This window comes from Dunckerocampus dactyliophorus, chromosome 8, assembly GCF_027744805.1.
Source record: "Dunckerocampus dactyliophorus isolate RoL2022-P2 chromosome 8, RoL_Ddac_1.1, whole genome shotgun sequence".
NCBI classification, from domain to species: Eukaryota; Metazoa; Chordata; class Actinopteri; order Syngnathiformes; family Syngnathidae; genus Dunckerocampus; species Dunckerocampus dactyliophorus.
Genome location: NC_072826.1, coordinates 13,523,372 through 13,546,673, shown reverse-complemented (window position 1 = coordinate 13,546,673; position 23,302 = coordinate 13,523,372). Strand labels below are relative to the sequence as shown.

Below are 23,302 nucleotides of genomic sequence, written 5' to 3'. Positions count from 1 at the left end.
ACATTCTGAAAGTATAATTACAAAAGAACCTCAACAAACCTGGGGAATATGTGCAACATAAGGAGAAAAAGTAGAAATATTAATGCTGCTAACACAAAGCTGTTCTTGTCTTTAAATATGTGTACAGTACGTATATAACTTCTTAGCATCATAGATTCATTTTCAGAAAATGAAAAATGTCAAAATGGCCGCCCCCCCATAGGCTTTCTATGTGTGTACTGCAGTGAGGGCCTCAATTTTCCCTCATTTTCCCTACATTTCCGGAAAAATTCCCCTAATGTTATCATGCAAATGTTGGCAGGTATGACAAAGACACACTGCTGCTGTTAATTACTGGACAAAGAGTGGTCACTTCCGCAGGAATGGAATGGGAACAATGCAAAAACTACTTGCGTTGTAAAGACAATTCAGAGTCATTTTTGTGTTTCTTTACAGATGGTGTCGGCATGATGCACTATTTTATCTTGTGTTGTGGCAACACAAAAGAAGCAAAGACGCAGGTCGATCCAGGAAAGAAGGTCGAAAAGGTGTGTCACCTCGCATGACAATGCAATCCAGGTCACTATCTTCAGGATTTTTACAGCGCCAATAACCGACTGAAGGCCATGCTTCTATTGACACACTTCATTCACTTCATTCCTTTGATGACTTCCCACAGGCAGTTTTGTCCCTGTGAAAAAGTCTTGCGCTCTTCGGCTGTCAGAAAGAAGAAGTGTGTCATATTTCAGGGCAAACATGTGATTCTGGCCTTTCTGCATCGTGCGTAAGTATGAATGCGTGCTGTGGTGAACGAAAGCAAGTGGAGTTTCACGTATAAACGGTCTGCTTCCGTGCATTTTCTTTCTGTCAGATCCCATGTTGTGTTGCCACTTTGGGAACCAAAATGGCCAGGAGCATTTAAAAAAAAAAAGAAGAAAATAGTACGTAAATAATAAGTTCTTTCTTTTCCAACAGTCATGGACTAATACGGTAGATTACAGGCACATTAAATACGATGTAGACATGCTACTTTATTAAATATATATGGCACAGTAGGCGGCACATTAAATATGATGTACTGGTGAATATGCGACATTACAGTAGATATATGTTAATTATGATGTCAATATGGTACATTAGGTGTATGGTAAATATGATATACTGTATATATAGTACATTCAAGGTACATAAAACATGATATAAATATGGTACATTAGAGGTTCATAAAATATGTAAATATGGTACATTAGGCGTGCATTAATTACGACGTAAGTATGGTCCATCAAAGGCACATCAAATATGTAAATATGATAAATTCGAGGTACATGAGGTACATATTATGTAAATATGGTATATAATTAGCGGAGTATAACATGTGATGTAAATATGGTAGATTAAGGGTACATAAAATATAGAAATGTGGTACATTGCATGAAATATGATGTAAATGTGATCCACTGAAAGTGCATAAAGTATGATGTAAATATAGTAAATTATAATGACGTGAAATATGATGTAATTATGGTGTACTAGAGGCACGTACAGTAGAGGAGTTTCTGTGCAGGTATGTTGCTGTTTATGCGTGTCGCGTGGACGTGTGCATGGAGGTTGTTTGTGGTTTTCGGTGCATGCAAACAGCGATGTGACATACGGATCATTTTGAAAGTAGATGTACAATAAATAGAAAAGTCATACAGTGAGACGGACAAAGACTTGTCATGTGTTTGAAGTACTGCTGAAGCTCTGGGGTCAGCAAGTTCAGCTGAGTGAAGGATTAGTGTGTGTGTGTGTGTGTGTGTGTATCTTTGACCTTCCTGCTGACACAGGGTCATGGGATCAAACATGTGAGTCAGCATGTCTAGACGTGTCCCCGAATGTGTGTGTGTGTGTGTGTGTTCCTGTATCTCTACCTTTGTGAGGGCGAGTATTGAGGATTTAGCTATGGAAATTGGGGGACATTTTGTCCTCACCATAAGGCCCCTGTGAAATTGCGGTGGGTCGTCATGCCTTTGAATGGAGGCAGTGAGTTGACACAGCGGGGGGTGGCTGAGGGGGTGACGCTGCGACACAAAGAAACTTGGAGCAGCTTCTGAATGATATCAGCGGTCTTATTTGAAACTGTAATATGCATTCAATGGGACATTTACAGAGATCCTGAACAAACAATGATAACAAACACGCTCCGCTGTGATGCAAAAGTAATGCAAAAGTGACTTTTTAATGATATTCTAACCCAGGGGTGTCCACGCTGAGAGATCAAAGGAAAAAAACAGCCTGTATGTCAGCTTTGTGTTATCCATGACAAAGCATATTAGATACTTTATTGATCTCCAAGAGAAATGATTCATACTAATGTCATTTATCAACGTTTTCTCCTTCCATTACACTTTTGGGCTTGTTTTTTTCTTTTTTTTAATTATTAAAAAAAACCCAACTTTTCTCTCCTTCATTTTTTCCTGTAATGTAATATTCTCATAATATTTTGACTTTATTATCTTAATATTCAAACTTTTACCCAACCTAAAATTGCAACTTTAGTCTTTAGTCTATTATGACATTCACAACATTTTTTTTTTTTTTTACACATTTTAGTTTTTAATATTTCAACTTTCAGCTTTGTTTTTTGCTGCTATTTTTCTCTTAATCCTGACTTTTCTATCTTAATATTCTGTCTTTATTCTTGTCAAATTACTGCTGTTTTTTTTTCCATTTACATTGTTTTAGTTCTCTTGTTTAATTGTATTTTTAGAATGTGGCCAGGACCAATATAAAAACAGCAGGGGGGGCTGTAATGGCCCCCGGAACTACTCTGGACAGCCCTGTTCTAACTGTAATATGTGAAAAATATATGAAAAAAACTATTATGTCCCACACTCTAATCTGGACCTAGCGAGATGAGCCCGTCGCTTGACAGACGACAGTTTAAATTTAAAAAAAAAAAAAAGGCTTCGCTACCCATCTTAAAATAAAGAAACTATACTAACTGTAAGTTTAATCATTTAGTTTTTCTTCAGCGAGTAGGCTAACCTAGCGTGATGTTGCCGTTAAAATGTGAATTTAATGTTAGCAATGCAGCTCACACAGCTATGCTAGTGTTGCTAACGTTTGCGTCCTCCTGTGTTGTTGTATGTGATATATGGCATTTGTTATGTTGGACAAGTGCAGAGTTACAATGTATGGAGCCACACGCACTGACGGAGAAAGGCGTGGACAAACGGGTGCATGGTTCTCCGTATACAAGATGTATCCGATATAGAGCTGATATAGAGCCTTCGGTGTGTGTTTAAGGTCTGCACGTGGAACTGGATTGACTCACATTTAACATTAACCCTCCAGTCAAACATTTAGAGATCCTGGCACAGAAGAAGTGGGGTCACTGAGGTGTGGTGTCCTCATGCAACTGCATATTTAACACATGCACGCCGAAGACATCTGGAAGCAGCATCGGGGAGAGGCGTCCATTCATTCCAACGAAAGCCGCTGAGTGTAACATGACACAGACAACTTTTTTCCAAGTCTGTCTGCTGATGTTTCATCAGAACTGACAAAGGCAGGTGGGCCTGTACAGTATGGTAGTCCCATACAGGGTTGTGTTTGCTGTGCTTATGGAGCACACATTACCAGGTGTGGCCCAAGCACACCATCGACCACTCAGGAACGTTGGAACAATCCTCCTCTTTGTCTTTTTCTTCCATTTACCTCAGTGAGTCCGCCTGCTTGCCTTGTGTCATACTTGAAATGAATCTTCCTTTCTCTTGTTGAATCCTTCAAGGCGTCGCTCATCTTACGTTAACGGAGAACAAAACTCACATTTTCCTCCCGACTAACTTATGTAACTTATGTAATTTCACTCATGCTAACTTATGTAACAGGGCTGTATCGCACCCGATGTGACAGGCTAGTGCTGTGTCTCAATTCCATACTAATTCCATAAGTGCATTTCAGTGGCCTGCGGCTATGAAAACTAAAAAAAACAACGATGATATCATAAAATAAATATTATTTGTCCATTTAACCGTGTTAGAAATGTATTTTCTTCAGTAAAAATTAAGGATGTCCCAATACAACCTTTTCACTTCTGGTGCAATACTGATATTGCAGCCTTGAATATCGGCTGATACGTGTATTGATCCACTATCAGCACAAATCATACGTATTTTTATGAATATGGAATGTTAGAAAAGGCTTGCTCAAGTGATATTACTCAAACAGAGAACAATAGTCAGCATCAGCAGGAATGAGGAAAAACTCTCCTATTTACTTTCTGATGCATCTGGTGTATAGCTTTATCCACAGTAGTCATAATGTAGCGAGGCTCCAGCTTTTTTTTAATTTTGTATCTTTATTGAAACATAAACAGCGGCACCGGCCGCACGGTGGTCCAGTGATCAGCATGTTGGCCACACAGTCAGGAGATCGGGATGACCTCATATGTGCGTGGGTTTTCTCCGGGTGCTCCGGTTTCCTCCCACATTCCTAAAACACATTCATGTTAGGTTAATTGGAGACTCTGAATTGTCCATAGGTATGAATGTGAGTGGGAATGGTTGTTTGTCTATATGTGCCCTGCGATTGGCTGGCGACCAGTCCAGGGTGTACCCCGCCTCTCGCCCGAAGTCAGCTGGGATGGGCTCCAGCATACCCCGTGACCCTAATTAGGATAAGCGGCATAGAAAACGGATGGATGGAAACAGCAGCACCAGCTAGAGTTCGATTTAGCAACAAATCAAATGCAATAAGGATATTTTAATGTTCTGCTGAATGAATGAATTTGACTGCTAAATTGGAGGATTATGTATCCAAGCGGGTGATCAGACTTTTACAACAAAGTAACATGCTTTTCATGGAGAAGGATCGAGAGCATGCACTGCATATACAAAAATAATAATAATTGCACGTAGCGCTCGTACGTACACAGCGTACAATCTTAAACCAGGGGTGTCCTAACATTTTCCACCGAGGGGCCGCACGCTGAAAATCAAAAGACGTGGCGAGCCACACACAGTATTTTTTATGTATTTAAAAATTTTGTAAAAAGGCTAAAAAAAACTTATGTTAAATGTAATATTATTATCAATAAATATGAAATAATATGATGCAATTGTATTATTGTTCTTACACATTATTACTATTATTTAATACTATTTTAAATGTATTTATATATATATATTTAAAGACAAAGCTTTGTGTTATTATTAGTTATCAGTATCAACGTTTCAGCTTCTTCTCTTTACATTTTTTCTTTTGCTCTATTTTAACCATTTTTGATTGTTTTTTTTTTTGGGTTTAAGTTTATTCTACAATGTGCCGCGGGCCAATAAAAAACAAGCTGTCAGTCGTAAATGCCCCTCAGGCCGCACTTTGGACACCCCTGTGTTAACTAAATCAAACCGATGCGGAAAAACAACAAAAAGGCTTTCAGAGGTTTTCCGGATTTTTTCGTGGGTGTTTTTTTTAAAGCTCATAGAGTGCTAAAATTTGACGTGCTCAAACTGATCCCCATTGTTTCATGGCTAATTGCTTAACTCATGCGACAACACCTTCACATAGTTCTGTGGTCGAACAGCTGCAATGAACACCTAGAATAGAAAAAACTAACACAGGCCAAATCATAACCAGCCGTCGGTGAACATTTATACGTTTATAGATATTAAGATGTCTGCTGAAGACTGTCAGATGTGACAAAAGCACGTTTCATCACCGTCCTTCAGTGGAAGAATACAAGAAAATAGATCCCTAATGATTAACTGCAAACGGCCGGCAGGAATTTTACAAAGTGATTGTAAAAATCCTGTCAGCTGTAGGAGGTCAGGAAAAGTCAAACCACTTCTGTCTCCCGTCAAACTTTTCTTTTGCATAAGAATCAAATGTGTCTGAACATGCTGACTTGATCAGGCGTGCGCTCACTGTCACGTCCGACACGATTTTACACACACACGCCAATACACGTCCGCCTTGCTGCCTGTGTAAACATCATTTTAGAGTAAAGAAACTTAAAACCAAACAATTACATCATCACCGGCCTCTCCGCACAATGAGCCTTACATAAGCTTATTTATGTAATATCTTAATCCACACTATCGGCGACGCAGGGGAGGGAGCGGGCATTAATCGGGGGTGGACTCGCAGCATCAGCAGCATGGACGAAAATGGACTAAAACAAGCCTATAATATGATACTGTGAAGTCAGTCACAAACCAGTCGAACTTTATTTGCATGGCAGCTTTCATGAGCAAAACAGTGCAACCTTTCATTTCAAAAGTTTTCATTTCAAAACAATTTTCTTCCAATTTCAACGTCAGCGTGCTATCCGGGCAGTGTAGAATACGACACATCATCACAGCGTCTTTGAATGCGCCTTCTGAATGCCCTAGATATGTATTTTGGTTCATTTAGCCATTTTTATGCTTGAAAATCCTTCATCCTTCCAAAAATATGTCCAATTTCCTTCAATACGCATATTTTTGACTATTAATAGGTCGTATTCAACCACGAAACAGCATGATTTATTCATTAATATATATTTTTTAAAACACGTGATCGAGTAAGCCACAAAATTCGAACGCGAAGTGGTGACGGACGACTGTATAAGAAACCGAAATTACAGCAAAACAAACTACACTTTGAGGATACCTGAAGGACATGTAATGGAGAGGGAACAGACTGGTGTTTGCCGTGTGATACTGTCACCTTGTGGCCTTTAATAAGTATTGTTGATCAGTGCAGTTGAAATGTGCTGTTTGTTGGCATGCAAGTGTTTATTAACGCTTGTGCTTTCGGCTACGCGCTGTTGACTTTAGTATCTACATGGTAAAAGTCATTCGTACATGTAATTGGTATTTCAGTGCTTTTCCGGCTCTGTGGTTATCGCCACACTTTTCCCATCACTGGTCAAAACACATCCAGAAAGCCAAATAACAAGCAAAGCACACTTGTAAAGTTAATACTTTAGCTGAGGGGTCCCAAACCACCGGGCCCGGCCCCAGTACCGATCCGTGGGCGGGGCCGAACTGGGTCAAGGAAACCTTTCAGAAAAAAAACACACACACACACAAAAATAATTTTGTAAATAACTAAATACAATTTTAAGTAAATTCATATCAATTTTGGAAATATGGGCCATTATTTTATTTAAAAAATAATACAGTTTGAAGTTTTTTCAAGTTTATGTTGGTTGTTGCGAGTGTCCAACTTTGTTTGACAGTCCTTGAACGCATCATTGTACGTGCGCTAGCCTTCTCTCACTCTGCACAGATTGGCAACTATACTGTATTTTTATCGGGTTTTTTTTCACTTCATATTTGCTCTCAATTGCAGATACTCTGTGGGAATGCATAAAGGTAAAGTCTGATGACGTTATTGAGTGCTAATGTTTATATTTGTTGTGTGCACAGCTTCAAGTTAATTCATGCTAGCACACTGCCTGTGAGCAAACACATCAAGCAGTGGCGCTCTAATCTTCTCTCTGAATAACAAACTCCAAGCTTATAGTAGTGGATGGTGGATCTGTATTCACTTTGTGCTTTTCATTTGATGTTGTTCCTGTCTTAGTTTTACACAATACATACTAAATGAGATAAATTACCTCGCTATACGACCCCCACCACCACCACCACCCCCCCGGTCCGCGGAGATTTGTGGGAACACGAGCCGTGCCGTGGGTCCAAAAAGGTTGTGGACCATTGCTTTAGATGCTACTGAGCTCACCAGATTTTCTGATGTGACGCGTGATGATGGTTTGAACTCTCAGCAAATTTTGAGGCAGATTTTTCCAGAACGTTTTGGTCGAACTCCAAATGGTACCACTCTTGGGGCATTTTGCTGTGTTTTGAGAGCACCTTTCATATGTGAATGCGACACAGAATGCCTCCCGTTCACACTCATTTGAGTCCCTCACACTTACTTCACTGATATGAGTGCGCACGTTCTGCATTCAAAAGAAGACTAAAACAGGACTGAAACAAGGCAAATGTGAGTAAAAATCAGGTACCTTCCGTGACATTCCCGCAAATAATGTCCGCTCTTCCTCGTGGTTTCTCAAAAAATGGTGGGGCACCATTTTGGCAAGACCAGTTGTTGCTAGGCAGAGTTTGTGGAGCTTGCACTGTTTCAACACAGCAGACAAAGGACGCAAAGAGTTGGCAGGAACCCAGACAGACACACACATTAAGGACTTGACTCAAAGAAAAATGCCAGTATAAGCAATTGAGTCATTACTCTGCATTCAATATAAAATATGTATTTGAGAAACACATCACGTAGCAAGCTTTTTCACCACGGTGCCATCTGCTGGATCGCGCCTGCCTCCCTTGCTCCTAACGCAAACACCTCTTGACTGAATTCTGATTTCAGCAACCTCATATGCCATCATGCATGCTCACTGAGGCAAGAGGAGTATGATTTACTTTTTCAACTCATTTTGAAACCCTCATTGGCTCTCTGCTGTCAAAAGCAAGGGAACAGGATTAAGCACTAAGGGGCTAAAGTGTGACTGTGGCCGTGTTGTACTGCCCCAAGACTTCTTTAGACTCACTGAGCAGCCACAGTGGTTTCCTGGGACACCTGAAACACTTGCAGTCATTGTGCTAAGCTGTGATTACTGGAGCAAAACAAAGAGTTATTGCCAAACAAGCTCATCTGGTTAAAGCAGCTGAATTGGCCTGAATACATTGAAGAGTTACAAGTGACAGTGAGGGGCATACAGTACCTGTCGACGTTTGCATTTGAAAATACAGCAAATGTTCCTGAAAATAAAGGAAATTCTTGTAAACAATGAGATTCGTGAGGAAAACATGTTGATTTAAAAAGAAAATGGAAAGGATGTTTTGAATGACTGTTAGTCAAGGTACAGCCTAATCTGCTTCTACTTGTACTTGATTGGCCCCTCAAAATAAAATTACGAAGACAGTTGTCCTTCGCCGCTTCACGGTTCAAATTGTGCGGCTTCACTCTCTGACAGTTTTTCAAATATATATGAATGAATAAACCATGCTGTTTTGTTGTTGGATACGGCTGATTATTAGTCAGAAATATGCACATTGAAGCCTAAATTAAGTGTTTACAAGCATAAAAATGGCTAAACAACGTAAAATGCAAATAGAATGTGCTGTAAATGACATATTGCAGTGGTTCCCAAACTTTTCACAGTTGCATACTCCTTCAGACATGTACCCCCTACTACAGCACACTTAAAAAACCAAAGCCTTTTTTAAATCTTCATTAACTGGAAATATTGAACATGGTTTATTGGTTATTTAATTTGACAGTAAGTAAGTCCTTCTGGTTCAAAAATGTGTATTTTGCATGGTCAAATTCTGATTAAAGTTTTGAACTTGAGCACTGATAAATAGATTAAGTATTCGTCCTACATATCTTTTATTTCAGACGGATGTTGGGATCCTTCCGTTTGACTGGGTTGAACTTGAGCTTCACTTTTGCCTGTTTGCAATTGCTATGATTTAAGTCTGCACATTAATTTGATACCAAATTGAAAGGGAAAGTTGAACAAACATGATAAAGCAGCATCCAAAGTACAAAAATACATATAAGCAGCGATAAAGCCTCACTTTCGGGGTAATTCCAACTCTCTCATCCTGACACGTCATACATGAACAGGTTTTCACAGTGCGGGGATTGGAACACCAATATAAATGAAATCTTCAAGATTAAACACTCTTAATGCACAATATAATCATCAAACTTACTTACTTGGTCATATAACTCACACAGCGCAGTGAAGAACATTGTGCTCTGTCTCCTTCCTTCTTCCCGCTCTGGCTGTGGGCTCTGCACTGTGAGGCGGTCAGGAACAATCAGGAATTGTGAGTGCTGTGCGCTAATTGTTTTTCAATTTTGTACAATTGGTGTACCCCTGGGGATACGCGTACCCCACTTTGGGAACCTAGGATATGTAGTATTCTACACTGGTCACTAGGTGTCAGTAATGTTACTGCAGTGTTCGGTGAGACACACAAACGTCAGACTTGGTCGCCGGACCAACAGGCTTTTATTGCAGGTTTGAAATACCTCACAACAGGCACAATAATCCCCAATAAAAACACAAACTCAACTCTGAACCCTGATGTCACTTACTCCTCGCCCGCCACTCAGCTCCCCGAGGGAACACATTCATAACAACACACACGAGCACAAGTCTTATTTATATCTTAAATTGCTTATTTACTTTTATTATGTCTACTGGGTTGAGTATTACAACAGTAAAGGTGACTATAGGGGTGTTAGTTCATGACTAGAGGGGCTTTAATAATGTTAAAAAACATATTTAGAAGGTTATAAACAGGTTAATCCTTTAACTGTGAAAATATTCCATTTATAAATAAGGAACCAATGAACCGCGATAAACGAGGGATTACTGTCCATGTACTGCTACACCCCTAGCATGCAGTGTAAATACCACACTGCCCCCTGCCAATGTGCTGCCCCACTGTCCGAGCAGACTGCTGTTGCTCAAGCGTGGACACCATCACCATTTTCACCTGCAGTACTAACATTTTTTGGGGTTGAAAGTTAAAATACGGGAAACTATTTAAACGGGAGGGCCATGGGAAAGACGGGCAAAACACGGGAGTTTCCCGGAGAAAACGGGAGGGTTGACTGTCATGCCTTGAAAGAAGACTTGCCTATTGAATATCTACAGTATTGATAGCTAGCTAGACAGATAGAAAACCATACTTTCAGTGTCCTCCTGTCACACGTAATGTTTCTTTTTGACATATTGAAATGCCAGGCTATTTTCAGACGTCACATGGTCATTAGTGTCCATACAGACGAGTAAATGCTGCCTGAAGCTGAGGCTCTCTGTACTGTACATTCTGTTCTGCGTTGCTATTATTATGTTTCAGATCTATGCCATGACATCTGCATTCCATTAGGTCTTTCCAAGACGATGCAAACATATGGATGCTGGTGCTTACGCCCTGTTTCTGCAAGATGCGTCTCACATTTACTTAATGACTTTTGTTCTTCCTTGGAAAACACAGATGGATTTTAAACGTAAACATCCTTCAATCATGTGGTATTATGACCAGGTTCAAGCACACTCTTTGAATTGTTTGATTGGTGTGCGCATGTTCTCATACATTATTCATGTTATGTGTTCATTGAAAAGCTCTTAGGACTGTTGTCTGGTTGTAGCATACATTACAGAAGCTGCTTTCATGAACTGTAGATAGATGTTTCCAAAGCTCAGCTGATAGCCAGAAGGCCGTCCTCCAAAGTCAGCCCCTGAATCGGGACACCGCTTCAGAGAATGGCTGTTGGAACGCATTCAGTGGACAATTTACTGATTTTTAAGTAAGTATGAATATAGTCACATAATAGCACATGTTGTTCTTGGTGTTACCAGCCAGTCATGTGGCTAACTGCATGTGCAACAGTCATTGCATTTCCAACCAAATCTAATTTGTTGTAAAGGAACTCTTTTTTTTAAAATATCCTTTACTTGAATAGCAAGTTGGAGGATGAAAAACATTTAAAAGCTTATGCAACAGTCAATCGGGCAGCACGGTGGCCTAGTGGTTAGAATGTTACCCACACAGTCAGGAGATCAGGAAGACCTGGATTCGAATCTCCGTTGGGCATCGCTGTGTAGTGTTTGCATGTTTTCACCGGGTACTCCAGCTTCCTCCCACATTCCAAAAACATGCATTTTAGGTTAATTGGCGACTCTAAATTGTCCATCGTTGTGAATGGTTGTTTGTCTATGCAGTATGTACCCTGCAATTGGCTGGCGACCAGTCCAGGGTGTACCCCGCCTCTCGCCCGAAGTCAGCTGGGATTCGGCTCCAGCATACCCCCGCGACCCTAATGAGGATAAACGACATAGAAAATGGATGGATGGATGGCGACAGGCAATCACACATGTCAGATGTGTGCAGGAACAGAATTTAAATAAAAATCAGCCTGCATGCACGCTATGCTCTGTGCAACACAGGAGCGAAAGGACAAGGAGGCACGGCAGGAACACAGACACACTAAAGGACATGTCTTTATTGAATCACTACTCTGCATTAAATATAAAATTATATTTGAGAGACATATAAAGTAATTTTTTCACCCTGGTGCCATCTACTACCTTACTTGCGACTAATGCAAAATCTCTTTATTGAATTGAAATTATAGCAAGAACACCAAATAAGAGAAACGTTCCCAAAGTAAATAAAAATATCACCATTTGTCACCTCAAATGCAAGCGCTGTGAAAATGACATTGAAAATGACACTTTGCTTTTTTTCTTGAAGGACCAGAAATGAAGTAAATAAAACTACTATTTCCTTTATGGCTTTATAATTATTCATCAACTTTTATATTTATGTTTTTAAAAGTATGTCATAGCTTGTCACGAGTTTAAGTGTACGGATAGATTGTTACAACAGGAGGTGAATATTGTAATGCAACACTATTATTATGATAAAGAAGATTTCACCTCCTATTCACAGTGTCGTGGAGCCTCGGCCTCTTCCCCGAATGTGGACGATCTTCGTCACCTTGGCAACGCAAGGGGCGGGCGCTAGAAGGCGGAGTGCGGTTCCGGAGCTCGCCGCTGATTGGCCAGCGTGACGACAGCTCTTGCTCGGTATATAATGTGTGAATGTGCCGCGGTGAGCGGCACCTTCACGCTGCCTGTCCAAAAAGAAAGAAGTCAGACCGAATATGAGCGACTGAGAAGCCGGGAAACGACAAGACAAACCCCGGCCGCTTCTTCGTGGAAAGTCTCTTGTTCACCAGGAGCTACGTGACCAGCAAACACCGGTGAGTTATTGTATGGTATATGACTGGCATGTCTGTTGGAGTGCGCATGCGCAAGGGAAACTTGGTTGCTGACAATGGAGTCAATGCATGTACAAGTATATGCAGTGAGCCGGCGTTTGGCTCGTGAATGAGCGTGTGCACGTGCACGTGCACGAGCGGGCTGTGGGCTGAAGTGTCGAACTGGCGCCTCTCCCACATTCCCCTAATACACTTTTTACTAACTTCACGCTCTCTCACTTTGCAGTTTAATTTAAAATAATACAATAGCACATTTCATATACTTGACGTGTGTACATTTAAACATAAACCAACCAGAATATTAGGTTGTATATGATGTATATGGAGTTGGAATGTCATGATTATGTAACTCCTCTATCTGTATATACAGTACTGTATCTTTGAGCCCCTTATATCTTGGCGTCATTGCAAACTGGTAAGTGTTCACATTCATGCTATTGAGCATAAAATAATATTTATTGTATGATAAATTATTTTAATTTTCAAGGATGTCAAGTTTCTCAGTGGAGTCACACCCAGCAAATCAGAAGTCAAAATGTGTAGGTCAGCGGTCTCCAATCTTCTGCACGATGACTTAGGACCAAAATGAAAACAAGGATACAGAAGTACATTTTAGGGAGCCCTTTTACATCATTTTCAACTAAAAGCCACACACACAATCTTTTGAAAATGATCTGAGAATTCTAAATACTGAAAAAGTGTTACAACCAAACAATGACAAGCTAATGTGTTTCAGTGACAGGAGATTTTTTATCATTTTGCATCTTCCGTATGAAAATACCAAAGTACATAATGAACATAATTTTTTGATCCCCTGGAGAGCTACTCAGAAATGGCTGGCTGTGAGCTACAGGTAACTGCGTAGTTACCTGGAATGTAGTCATGGGATGGCAGTATGTTAAAATGTGACCTAAAACATTGCCTGAGCAATTAACATTTAGATTAAGTTTTTATGATGGCCACAGTTTGAGCCTAGAGCAGATTAATTCACAATTTAGAATTCAACCAATGTCATGGAACAGATTGCATTAGATTTTTTGGAGAGTCCACTGCACACAGTCACACCTGCATCCAAAGGCATGAAACTAAAGCTACAGCGAGTGTGTAGTCAAACTCAAATCTTATTTGCATCACTTTGAGTTCATGAAGTGCACTGGAGCACTGAACACAAATCGAGAAATCCTCCTAAATAAACCCAGAAAACACCAATCTTTGTCTTTTTTATCTGATTTCTCTTGCAAGTCTGAAGACAAAATAGTCCTTGAGTTGGAAAGAGAAGTCAGAAAAATAAACAGCAATGGTTGATATGTGCCTCAAGGCCAATTTGTACTCTATTAACCGGAAGGGTTGTTTTGAGTCATAACTCTGCAGTTATTACCGAAAGAAGGGAGTCAGAGGTAACCAATGGGTGGGTCATTTTGCGTCAGGCCAGACAAAGGTTGGACAGATTAAAAAGACAACTAACATATGATGCAGGGAATGGATGAGTGTTTGCTTATGAACAGCTGCTTTACAGCGTAATCGGCACATAATTCCAATCTAGTTGTCCCTCGGGCCCAAAGGAGGATGGCAGGTGGCCGGCAATCTGCAGGAGGACGTCGGGACATGAAGCATATGGAGGAGTGTCGCCACACTAAAGTACTTACAGGACGTCAACATATAGCTTAGCTGTTAGGTAGGCTACTGGCTCTGTTTAATTGCCTGCGCAGGAACAGCTCTTTGGGTTTGCAGAACAGGTTTTGACAGCGCTGAGGCCTGTTGGATGTGTGGCCAACAAAGTCGAACTGTCAATCTCCTGTGAATTTTTTGGAGCTTGTCACCACATGTACACCAAAGTAGACGACGGGGTCACTTCTCGGGTGCTCAGTGAGGAGAGATTTTGTCTTATGAGAGTCTTTAGACAACACACTGCAGGTGACAGTCATCCAGATACTTAAATAAGGGTGTAACTGTACTGGTTCGCTAAGTGTACAGAAAATAAACCAAACCGCTACGTTGAAACCGAGGTACCAAACTGCGTTTATCTCTACACCCATATTTGTCAGTGCACTTTAATTAGATGGGAGTCGTAGAAAGGAGGGAAGCAAGGGTTTCCGGTTTTGGACACTTTTCCAGAAAGTTATTTCTGATTCACCTAAAACACTTCAGGTCAACACATATAGAAATCTACATTTTGCCGATACGGACTTAGAATAGTGGAATGCATGTGCGTGTGTATTCAGAAAATGTTCCTGATAGATGGTAGATGGTATCGGTGTTGCCCCAGAGACCGATAATGAGCGTGATCCTGACAAACCCGCCGTGGCCTTTGTCCTACAAAGTGGGTCGCTGGAACTTAAAAGAGGTTTTAAGTTTATTTATTTATTTGAGGCCACACATCTTTGCCCGAAAGGAAAGAAGCATGGAATGAGAATGTTCTGGAATGTTGAGCTATCTCCTCCCGGGCCGTGACAAGTGGTCTTTGTTTCCCCGCTGAGATGGTTTCCTCGGTGAGCCCCGAGGACAGGACATGACGCGGCGCCCCATGTTTGAGTGGCGTCCAGGTGGACTAGTGTTGTATAAATAAAGGGGGCAATGGGAGGCAAGCTCACAGCTGGACGGCTGCCAGGCGTTAGAATGGACGGGTGCCTCCCAGTGGACCCCTCCCTCTTAGCTACAAGGCCCCGCCTGGGCTGCCTGCCAACCGCTTATGCAAGTCAACTTCTTTTCCCCCTCTGCCTAAATCAGGTCATTAGTTCCTCTTGGTGAGCACCTACGTTTTTTTCTGTTGCCGCAACTTCACTTTCTGCTATTTCAGCTGTAGTCAGTCTGTCAGCATTTGTCATGCCCTTTCCTTGATGAGGTTTTCTCTGTAAGCATGACTCAACAGATTATCCAAGACACGAATATAATTAGTTCACGTTCAGTGTTTAACATGTACTGGGTTACTATTTTACCAGGGAAAGGAAAGGATAAAAATGTGTGATAAATGTGCATTAAATAAAGGAATAAATAAGTGCAGTAATAAATAAGTGCAGGATATATGAGAAATAATACCCTAATTAAATAAAATAAATTAATTCAACGATACATACTGGAGTACAACTGGCAAACGTTATATAATTAATATAGAAATACAGAGTATATTATAGATAAAACTAATAAACATTATAATGAATAGGTATATAATAGATTTTCTTTTTAAGTACATTAAAAAGCAGGTTGTTTAGAATTTGGAAAGTGTACCAGATCAGTGAATTTCATTATTGGCCACTTAATGAATAGAGGCGTGCTATATACAAACCTAACTGTCCTTTTATGTAGTATAGTTAGTGAAGTGGGACACAATGCTTTCCATTACTCTTAAATGACAAAACATGTTATTTAACTGTCAAAATGGTGTGCACTGTGGCGTGTTTTGGTGTGTACGTGCACATGAATTTGACCCCTCGGCTCCTGTTGCTGTGTGAAACTCTTGAGGTCAGTGGGCGAGGCCAGTGGAAATGTACCGCTGAGCGCTGCTGCAGGTAAGCACGCCAACAAAGAAGTAGCTCTCTCTGTGTGCTCGTTAGCTGAGATCACAAAGACGATAACGATGTCGTCACTGCTATGTTGATGTCCTAACGAGTTCTAACAAATTTGTTTGATTTCTTTCCCTCCATCTCTCTCTCTCTCTCTCTCTCTCTCTCCTCAGTCAGCATGGAGCTTTGCGACAAAGAAATAGTTTCTGGAGAGATCCTGCCTGTGGTGATTATTGGTAAGAAAATCACATTAGCTGCTTTAATCTCACAGAATATACATAACCGTATCTATTGTGTGAACCCTGCATCTGAATGTTTCACAGATATATATGTACAGATAACGATGCACATGAAGACACATTTGCAGGCTGTCAGGTGCATACCAAAGCAACAGGTGGTGCTATAACCCCTGAAGCCTGAAGAAAGTAATTTTCGGAAAACAGTGAATGGAGGAAAAACTGATTGATAGTGGCTTACTTTGCATCATACCTGAATAGACAAACAGATAAAATATCACACATAAACAAGTATAAATATAAATGAACAATAAAGAAGATAATGCTACACACGGTGACAAAACCAAACAAAGAATACAGGCAAATGCGAATAATATTATTGCAATTAATATAGATTCATATAAAATCATATGCAGTAATTACTTTCCTTTACTATTTATGTCAGGTTGTGTTACACTAGGACACGTGATGAAAACGAGCTGCACTGGAAGGTTACATCATGCCACGTTGTGCTGTGTCATGCTGATTATACCTGATTGATGCATGCCAAGCGTTGTTTTGTTTTATACTGCAAAGTCTTTTCTATTTCTATGTTTTGTTTTGAAGGAGAAATACTAGTAAGGCAGTACAAAATACACTGTTATTAATGAAAGCTGTGTTTGGACATGAGAAGTAGAATTTTAGCACCATAGCGTTCATAAGCCAAAAAAAGTGTATCCAGTGTGACATCATCCCGCAAAGGTACAAAGTGTATAGGATCTTTGTAAATGTTGACATTGGCATCAAGTATGACAGGATGCGTGCAACTTGATAGCTTAAGTACCAGTGTGCGTTCACACTGACCGACTCGCTTGTGTTTCCCTAGTAATGAGGTGGCAGAAAGTGGCACAAGTGTAAGATACACAAGTAGCAGCCTATGAAGGGTTGTGGAATGTGCGGAAGGTACTCTGCTATCAGGGACCATGTGCGAGTGTTTATTTACATCCATGTGTGCATGCGTGGCGGAGGTTTTGTGTTCAAACTTGCTGAGTCATGGCTGCCTGTGGATATTTACTATTATCTTTGTTGATATTTTGGTAATGGTAATAGTAGTGGTTTAGTTTCTTTCGAACATATCGTGTCCACAGTTTTCCGATTCAACATGTCAGAAAAGGAGTAGGAAGAAGCAGAGCTTATTTAATCCTACCGCTTCTTCGTGTCACAGCAATTACTAATAGGTTTGAATACTTTTTGGATCATTTTAGCATATATGCAATTGAAGTGGAGTTGTTTAGTTAGTTTAGAATGCGAGAAGACAAAGACAAGAGGCTGTCTGTGTGAAGTACAACACAGCAATGTCAGAGACTGACACCCGATCTCTCCACACCGAAACTCAACTCTGCTCCCTCTGCGTCTCCCAGGCAACGGCCCATCAGGGATCTGCCTGTCCTACCTGTTGTCGGGCTACACCCCCTACCTATCACCTGAGGTGTCCCACCCCAACCCGCTGCTGCACAGCAAGCTAGCTGAGCATCCTCGCCTGTCGCTACTAGAGCAGGTACTTTTGCCTCACACAAAAAAGGTCGTCATTGACTCGTGCTCAACGTGCGGCTGCACTCAACTGGGCCTGTCTTCTGCAGGACCTGGAATACCTGTGCGAGGGTCTGCAGGGACGGTCGTCCAACCCGGTGGCCGTGCTCTTTGATTCGCTGCTGCTCCCCGACAGCGACTTTGGACTGGACCACACGTCTCCGCTGGAGTGGCGATACGAGCCCGAGCGTGCAGTGCCTCACTTGGTCCTGGGAAAAGGTCCGCCTGGAGGAGCCTGGCATGTATGTAGACCCAGTGCCCCCTTTTCCTTGCTACACTTGGTATTTACAACAGATCGGACTCCAGGGATGTTGGTGATGATTTGTGTGCTGCTTGCAGGCGATGGAAGGCTCCATGCTAACGCTGAGCTTGGCCAACTGGATGGAGCTGCCAGGACTCAAACTAAAGGATTGGATGAAAGACAAACGAAGGTCCGTTCTTTCATTTGACTCTTTTTTTTTTATGCTGCATTCCAGAAAAGTATGAAGTCTGAAATTCTGAGTGCATTGCACCTCAGTCAGTTCACAATCAAGCTTCCATTTCGTCATCTTTCACAACAAACTTTCCCATTGAGATCAGTTCTATTTGGAATGATCTGTTCCAGGATTAAGCTGTCCCCATCATAAAACCTATAACAGTTCAGGTGTCTTTTCTGTTTTTCAATAAAACACACATATTAATACAATATATGTAGCCTATGTATGCCTTTTTTCCCTTAGTTGACAGAATAACGACAAACTTTTAGCATTTCAGCCATGTTTTTGTTCAACATCATCATTCAGATGGAGCACCTGAGGTCAGACTTAGACTGCTACCGAGTACTAGATGGCACTCCAATTAGCTTCACGTGATGCTCTACTTTTGTGGTTGTTGATGACGATGTTTGTATGCATTTTTACATCAGAAACGTCCGCAACGACCGTGCCACACCAGCAGAGATCGCCTCCTACTACGAGCACTACGTCTCCCAGATGTCACTGGAGAACAACTTTGCCTGCAGGACCAGCGTTACCTCGGTAACCAGGCAGCCCAGCAGCCAGGAGGGGTCACCTCCCTGCTGGAGAGTCAAGGGACTGCAGTGCCGCCAGGGAGAGGACCTTGGAGGTAGGATGAAGGAAGAAGATGCCACTGTGGATGTGTAGATAACATTTGTTACCTCCTTTACTAGATGGTTCCACATTAGAGAAGGTGCCTTTCTCCCTGTTGGCCCACAATGTTGTCCTGGCGACTGGGACTCACGACATCCCGGCCAGACTGGGCGTGGAGGGCGAGTCCCTGCCCTTTGTCTGCCACTCCTTCTGGGAGCTAGAGGGCGCCATCTCCCGCGGCGAGTTGGATGAGTCCTCAGACCCGGTGCTGGTGGTGGGGGCGGGTCTAACGGCGGCCGACGCTGTGCTAGCAGCCCACCATCTCAGTACGCCTGTCTACCACGTCTTCAGGCGCTCTGTGACCGACCCTGGCCTCATCTTCAACCAGCTGCCCAAAATGCTCTACCCGGAATACCACAAGGTAACGGACTCTACGCTGTTTACTAGTTTCATTATCCATCACTTGACTGACTGCTTATGTTTGAAATGTTTGTTGTTTGGTCACAAAGTTCACTGAGTTTATCCTCGGAAGTCCAGAGGGTTGGCGTCAAACAGATTTGTCTATGTAAATTATACATTTTATGTAAATGGATGTCAATTTTGCAAATATGGGCCATTATTTTTTTCAAAACATAATATACAGATAGTAATCCCACAGTTTTGCATGTTTATGTTGTTTGTTGCGAGCGGCGACCTGTCCCACTTTGTTCGACGGTGCATTCACGGACCATCTAACTCCCACGCTGCACAGATGGATTACTATACTCATATTACTATACTCATATTTAGTCCCACATGCTGATCCGATGCTGATCCGATGTGGGAATGCAAAAAGGTAACATTTGATGACGTTATTGAGTGCTATTTTACGTATTTTTGTTGGTTGAATTTGTTCACAACCTCAGGTGAATTCATGCTAGCAAATAGCGACGTATAATCTTCTCTTTGAAACAAACAAACTCCAGGCCTGTACTGGTGGGTGGTGGGTCTGTATTCATTTTGTGCTTTTAATTTAATGTTGCTCCTGTCTTAGTTTTACACAATAAATGATAAATAAGATAAATTAGATCGCTATAATTTGCGCACTGCTACTATTTACATCCAATCTAGTCTTAAGTCACGGTAAGCTATGGAGCATACGCAACACTTCCTTCGCCGGCAGCCCAGGCTCTTGCATTGTTTAAGAGGCACAACGTTAAACGGTTGCTAGTCTTGCGATACCCGGTGCATGTCTCTACAATGCATTAATGTAACGAATAATGGCTGATTCTTATCGATCCAGGACGCTGCTACTGATGCAGCCGTATCTATCGCTTGTCAAACCAGGTATCCAGTCGCATCGGTTTATCATTCACAACCCTAGTGTACAGTAAGTGTATTTGTTCCTGCTGCCATCTGGTGGCGACTGGAGGGTATTACAGCCATGTTTGCGAGCCAGTCATTCTTTTGTAACTGGTGTCGCTGTTATGTAAATTAATTTATCAGTCCTCTCTTCCCTCCTCTGGCCTCCAGGTTCACCAGATGATGATGCAGCAGCAGCACGAAGCTAGTTCTCCTCCTCAGTACCATCTCAACTCCTCCTCCCCGCCCTCATCCTCCTTGTCCTCGTCCTACGCTGGCTACCTCAGCTTTCCCCGTCACAGAGTTGTAGCCTTCCGCCCTGACCACAAGTGTGTGCTGCAGTCTGACTCGGGCCAGTCTACAGTGGTCCAGGTTTCCAAGGCGCTGGTCCTAATTGGAGCCCACCCCAACCTGTCTTTCTTGGCTGATGATGGGCGTCCACTGGGCGTCTACCCTGAAGAGCCCATCACATGCCGGAGGAACCCGATCGACGTGGACCCCTTCACCAATGAGGTGGTGGCAGCCGAGGGTCCGGGCCTGTACGCCATGGGCCCGCTGGTGGGAGAGAACTTTGTGAGGTTCCTGAAGGGAGGGGCCCTGGCCATTGCTAGTGACTTGGCCAAGAGACAGAGGCAAGGAAGGGACACGGGGGAGGGTTTTTTGTCCTCAGACAGACTGGCGTACAAGTGGGTGGACAGACGGCCCATCACACAGACGCATGCTGAGGTTGCACGTTTATAGCAACTTTCCTGGTGACTTTCTGTACGGCAAAGTAAATTTGCATCCTGCACACAAGCTGCGTGGTGAAGACAAATCTAGAGGAGACAGATTGCAATTAGGACATCCTGCCTTATTTTAACCTCCATGACTTTATGACCTGTCTACAGGGACATTTTTTTATACGCGATGTCATCTAGTGGATGATATTCTGTCTTTTATTTTTTTTTACTCATTTTACATGAGCAACTGCTAAATAAGGACCAACTTTAACAACCTCACTAACTTTCTATATGGATTGTCCATAAAATGCAAGTATGTCATGTGACCTCAGCATATGTCGGTCCAAACTGAGCAGCAACATTGAAACAACCAAAGTTCCTTTTTTTGTACAAATATTTAACTTTATTCGTATTAACATCTTTGTACATGTACAATTATATTTTTGCTTTTTTGTTTTTTTTTTAAAGACCAAAGTCATGATTTGACACTGAATGACACATTTTTACTCTTTTATCTGTGTTCATTAATAAGATCACATCATCAGTGATGTAATTCTAACATGTTCTCTGAGAAATTACGACAAGTTCTCTCCCACCCTTTTCACCTGGAAAAGGTGTCATCCCTGAGTGTCAGGGATGAGATCCTGCCCCAAGTGGAGGTGTTTAAGCCCTGCACGCATGGGGTCTTGCTCACAAGTGAGGGAAGAAGGATGAAACGCATGGATTGTTGCGGTACCTGCAGTGATGAGACTCTGCATCCGTCCGTTGTGGTGAAGAGGGAACTGAGCTGAAAAGCAAAGCTCTCAATTTACTTGTCAGTCTATGTTACTCCCCTCACCAATGGTCATGAGCTTTGGGTAATGACCGCAAGGACAAGATTGTGGGTACAAGCAGCCGAAATGAGTTTTGTCCGTAGGGTGTCTGGGCTCTCCCTTAGAGATAAGATGAGAAGCACTGTTATCTGGGAGAAACTCTGAGTAGAACAACTGCTGCTCCGCCACATTGAGAGGTGAGGTGGCTCGGGCATCTGGTTAGGATGCCTCCCTGGGGAGGTGTTCAGGGCATGCCTGACCAGTAGGAGGCCACAAGGAAGACCCAGGACATGTTGGAGAGACTCTGTCTTTCAGCTGGTCTGGGAACGCCTCGGGATCCGCTGGACGAAGTAGCAGGGGAGAGGGAAGGCTGGGCTTCCCAGCTTAGGTTGCTACTGCTGTGACCCGACCTGGGGTAAGCGCAAGAAGATGGATGGATGCATGGATGTTCTCTACTCCAAAGTTGCACCACAAACCCAAAGTTCTGCAAATTCCCAAATTGACCCAGAAAAGTCAAATACTACTGTAAAAAAAGTGCATCTAATCGTTAAGTCTTTACAGGGCCAGGCACCATATTTGATTATAACACTTGAAAGCAGTAGCTCCTAGCCAATCAGCAACGGAGGTAATGATAATACCTAATACTAAAACATTTAATGTAATGAAATAAAGGTAGATAGCAATAAACATGGCAAAGGTTACTGAGCTAAACAGATTTCCAGCTATTTTAGTGGGTGTCCTATAAAGGATTTGGTGTTATTTTCATATTATGTACAATATCGGTTCCTGACGAACCCTGCATCTCTTTTTTTTTTAATAAAAATAAAATTAGCTGAACGGAATCAACCAGGAAATGTTTTTGACCTGAATGATCATGGACTAAAAGTAATAATTAACTGTACCGGGGTACAAAGGACAGGAGGGCAATTATTGACTGCGCTTAATGATTTATTTCGCTTGCTGTCTGATCATTCCGACACACGAATACAACTTCCTATGGGCATGTTCATCACCAAAGATGACCAAAAACACAATTTTACATATTTACATTTGATTTAATTATTCATTGTGTTTGATGTGTTGTTGCTTGTTTGAATCTGACATTCATTCGCAATCATTTGTGCAAGGATCCAGCGGTGCCTTCCAAGCCTGTAAACATTATGTCAACCATTTTACATCAATTAACTTAATAAAACAATTATTAAAGTGTACCGTACAGATTGGTCATGCGTATGTTTGTATATGCTACTTAAGTCGGATCATGTCAAT

General features: G+C 41.8%; 1 protein-coding gene across 5 annotated transcripts; it reads left to right on the top strand.

The window, feature by feature from the left end:
* Positions 1 to 466: 466 nt before the first annotated feature.
* Positions 467 to 23,302, top strand: osgn1 (oxidative stress induced growth inhibitor 1). Of its 5 annotated transcripts, none has more exons than XM_054784505.1 (10): positions 467 to 763; positions 11,189 to 11,292; positions 12,438 to 12,750; positions 16,442 to 16,504; positions 17,905 to 18,041; positions 18,124 to 18,315; positions 18,413 to 18,504; positions 18,978 to 19,177; positions 19,242 to 19,582; positions 20,674 to 23,302. In XM_054784505.1, the coding sequence occupies exons 4-10, from the start codon at positions 16,447 to 16,449 to the stop codon at positions 21,241 to 21,243; spliced, it is 1,590 nt and encodes a 529-aa protein (XP_054640480.1). In that variant the 5' UTR covers positions 467 to 763; positions 11,189 to 11,292; positions 12,438 to 12,750; positions 16,442 to 16,446; the 3' UTR covers positions 21,244 to 23,302. The 5 variants fall into 5 exon arrangements, with proteins under 5 accessions (XP_054640480.1, XP_054640479.1, XP_054640482.1 ...); XM_054784504.1 differs by having other exon boundaries at positions 11,168 to 11,292; XM_054784506.1 differs by lacking the exon at positions 467 to 763 and adding an exon at positions 5,147 to 7,319 and having other exon boundaries at positions 11,168 to 11,292.